A 4,077-nucleotide genomic window follows, 5' to 3' on the forward strand; every position below is an offset into this window, starting at 1 on the left:
TTGAGAGCAAACTTTATGTTCCCTGAATGGAGAAAAGTAGCAGCTGAGGTCTGACTGCAGCGCATCGCCTCCAAAAATCAATATGTGTTTATATAGATCTGATTTTCTCTGGATTTGTCTGAACAGAGTTTGCGAAATTCTCCAAGAAAACAAGAATAAAACATGATTGATTTAGAGCAGGTGTGTCAAACTCAAACACACATTCGGCCAAAATAACAAACTGGGACTAAGTTGCGGGCCAGACTTCATATTTCTTGCAAAAATGGACTACAGTTGTGCATGTTTTCACTTCTCTACAGATATATGATGATCAGCTTTTTCATATGGAAACATACTTAAGTTTAGCTTAAACATTAAGTCTGGAACAAGCACAGCTTAATATTATAAACAGGCTCTTATTTTATCTTAATGCCCTTTATTGCTATCCCCCGCTGTGGGACGGATAAATGATTATCTTATCTTATCTCTTATCTTAAGACAGTGAGCTAAGGTGCAGTGCTGATTGTATTCAATGTCTTACAGATCCTGCAGATTGTTAAGTAAACTTTCAAAACTACACACTTGAGTGGCCTCATTTCAAAAGTGAGCAACAGTTAGAGAGAACGATCATTTCACACACAAACAATCCAGAAACTTTGCATCGTGTGTAAGTCTGTAAAAAGGAAGAACCTTCCTCCAAACCTGCAGGAGGAAGAGAAGCAGCAACAACAGCTACAGGAGGAGGAGGAAGAGGAGGAGCAACAACAGCTACAGGTGGAGGAAGAGAAAGAGGAGCAACACAAGAGGAGGAAGCAGAAGCTGCAACGTCATATTCCTGAAACGAAAGTCAGTCAGTCAGAGTCCAGCAGAGCCTCGACTGAAGCAGAAGAGAAGCCAGAGGATCAGAAGTTTGTCCAAGTTTGTCTCTGCAGCGTCTCTGCAGCGTCTCAGCCAAACTCAGGTGAGTGCAGACAGAATCTTGTCAGTTTCAGCAGCAGCATGAGGTCCAGGCTGAGCTGCTCTCACACGTCTCACTTCACTGCTTCAGTCTTAAAGGCTTGGCTCTGGTTCACACACGTTGGTGTTTGTAAACACACGGCAGTTTTTACCGTCAGAGCAAGAAAAGAGCGTCAGGAAGTGTGTGTTTATCTGTGTTAGTGAGTCTCAGCACTGAGCCGCACCCACGGCAACAGGAAGTGAAGTGAGTGCAGCCTGTAGTCATGGTGACCTCATTAAAAGGCAAAGTTCAGCTCCAGAGTGAAAAGGGAAACTTTAAAGTTAAACAGTCTGAATAGAACTAAAGGGACAAAAGCTTCATGTCCTGATCAATACACAATCAATCCTCATGAAGCTGAGCCTGAAGCTGAGCCTGAAGTCTTTTCATGACGTTTCCTTGAGCGCCCCCTCAGGACAAACCCCAGGCTGCTCATAATATCCATCAAGAACAAAGTCGTCTCTCCTGTTTCACTCTGACATGAACTTCAGGAGCTTTAAGACTTCCAGACTCTTCATCCTGCTCAACAATCAGTGTTTGTGTCTCCAGAGATGTTTTCACTCATGTTCTCGTCTGTTCTCAGTTCGTAGACATGTCTGCTGCCAGCTGTCTGCGGTCTGAAGATCAGTTCCTGTGCTCCATCTGTCTGGAGGTCTTCACTGATCCAGTCTCCACACCATGTGGACACAACTTCTGCAAAAGCTGCATCACTCAACACTGGGACAGTGACGTCCTGTGTGTGTGTCCTCTGTGTAACAAGAGGTTCTGCACAAGACCTGAGATGAAGGTCAACACGTTCATATCTCAGATGGCTGATGAGTTCAGACAGTCGACTCAAAAGGAAGCCAGCAGAAGATCAGAGGAACCAGCTGCCAAACCAGGAGAAGTTCAGTGTGACTTCTGCACTGGAACCAAACTAAAGGCCATCAAGTCCTGCCTGAAGTGTGAGGCCTCCTACTGTGAGACTCATCTGGAGCCTCATCTGACAGCAGCACTCCTGAGATCACACCAGCTGATCAATCCTGTGGACAACCTGGAGGACAGGATGTGTAAGAAGCACAAGAAACCTCTGGAGCTCTTCTGCAGGACCGACCAGACCTGTTTGTGCCTCATCTGTCCTGTTTTAGACCACAAGAACCATGAGTTTGTTCCTCTGGAAGAAGGATATGAAGGAAAGAAGTCTGAGCTGGAGAAGATGGTGGCTGAACTTCAGCAGAAGATCCAGCTGACACTACTGAAGATCCAGGAGATGAAACAGTCAGCAAAGCTCTGCAGGGAAGCTGCAGACAGAGAGACAGCAGATGGAGATCAGGTCTTCACCGCTCTGAAGCAGCTTGTGGCGAAAATGCAGGCCGACTTCAGGAAGACCATGGAGGAGAAGCAGAGGAGCACAGAGAAACAGACTGAAGACCTCATCAAGGAGCTGCAGCAGGAACTCTCTGGGCAGAGAGAGAGAACTGCTGATGTGGAGAAGCTCCTACTCTCTGAAGATCACCTCCACCTCCTCCAGAGCTTCTCATCCATCAGCTCTGCTCCTCCCACCAAGGACTGGACACAGGTCAGAGTCCATCAAAGGTCACATGAGGGGAGTGTGGTGAAAGCTGTGGCTCAGCTGGAGGAGACCATCAGTAAGGAGGTGAAGAAGCTGCAGGAGAAGGTGGAGCTGAGGAGGATCCAGCAGTTTGCAGTGGACGTGACTCTGGATCCTGATACAGCTCATCCTGAACTCATCCTGTCTGATGATGAGAAACAAGTTCACTGTGGTGATGTGTGGAAGAATCTCCCAGACAACCCACAGAGATTTAATCAATTTGTTTATGTTTTAGCAAAGCAGAGTTTCTCCTCTGGAAGATTTTACTTTGAGGTTCAGGTCAAAGGAAAGACAGAGTGGGATTTAGGAGTGACCAGAGAGACGAGCGAGAGGAAGGGACTCATCACAGTGAGCCCTCAGAGAGGTTACTGGACTGTAGTGTTGAGGAATGAAGATGAGTACAAAGCTTGTTATGACCCTCCTGTCCCTCTGAGTCTGGAGTCAAAGCCAGAGAAGGTGGGCGTGTTTGTGGACTATGAGGAGGGTCTGGTCTCCTTCTATGACGTGGATGCTGCAGCTCTGATCTTCTCCTTCACTGGCTGCTCCTTCACTCATAAGCTCCTCCCATTCTTCAATTCTGGTGTTAGAAACTCCGCCCCTCTGATCATCTCAGCTGTCAGTCACTCTGCCTAACCTGCAGGAGTTTACATGAAACGTTTCTGTGGTTTAAGGGAACTAAAGTACAAAGGATCAGCTGATCTTCCCTCTTTACTTTGTCTTTTCTTCACATTCTGATGACATCATATTTGTTTCTGGTTGCTTCTTCCTGCTGTAACACAACAATTTACTCACACTGATCTAAGAACTGTGATTACTGTTCATCAATCAATCAATCAGAAGCTTTGAGTCAAGTCTTTGCATGTAAGTGTGATCAATCAAAAGGTTTGATTGATCTCTGTAAATATCACAAATGTTGGGTTGTGGTTTATGAATGGACTGAATTCTGTCTTTGATCTTTGGAACAAAAACAATAATAAAGTTGGGATGAGGTCATGTCAGCTGTTTTCATGTTTGGTATCAAATCTGAAAACATGTTTGACTTTCAGGTTTGAGTGCAGAGCTCTGTTCATGTAAGACTGTATCTGTAATCTAATAAACAAAACCAGAGCTTTCCAATCATGTTTAACCCTTTAATCCATGCTGTTTCAATCACACATATAAGCAGGGGAGTTTAAAAGTGTAAAATGCTGCACTGAGTTTTAGTTGTAGATGATTCTCAAGCCCTTTGCTGCTGACTACATAACAAAAGTGAAATAGTGGAAATGGTACAAGTAGGCGGGGCTAAAGAAGGCTACAGTAAATATCATCATCCTCTGTTCCTCTCTCATTACCTACAGTGATGTCTCTCTCTCTCTCTCTCTCTCTCTCTCTCTCTCTCTCTCTCTCTCTCTCTCTCTGTGTTCTCTGTGGTGGAATCGTCCTCCATCTGGACTTTAGATGCATTTAAGCTCTGTAGGAAAGCGGCACGTGGCTTTGATCTCCATCTCTGTCACATATCTGATTTACTCATGTT

The 4,077-nt window shown here is 45.1% G+C and overlaps 1 protein-coding gene across 1 annotated transcript; it reads left to right on the forward strand.

Moving 5' to 3' along the window:
- The first annotated feature begins 783 nt into the window (after positions 1-783).
- On the forward strand, positions 784-3,680 carry LOC143013699 (E3 ubiquitin-protein ligase TRIM39-like). The gene is made up of 2 exons (XM_076167350.1): positions 784-940; positions 1,557-3,680. The coding sequence occupies exon 2, from the start codon at positions 1,566-1,568 to the stop codon at positions 3,195-3,197; it is 1,632 nt and encodes a 543-aa protein (XP_076023465.1). The 5' UTR covers positions 784-940; positions 1,557-1,565; the 3' UTR covers positions 3,198-3,680.
- Positions 3,681-4,077: the final 397 nt, after the last annotated feature.

This window comes from Genypterus blacodes, unplaced genomic scaffold (genome assembly GCF_046128005.1).
Source record: "Genypterus blacodes isolate CSIRO-AG114 ecotype Tasmania unplaced genomic scaffold, CSIRO-AGI_Gbla_v1 ptg000158l_1, whole genome shotgun sequence".
Lineage (NCBI taxonomy): Eukaryota > Metazoa > Chordata > Actinopteri > Ophidiiformes > Ophidiidae > Genypterus > Genypterus blacodes.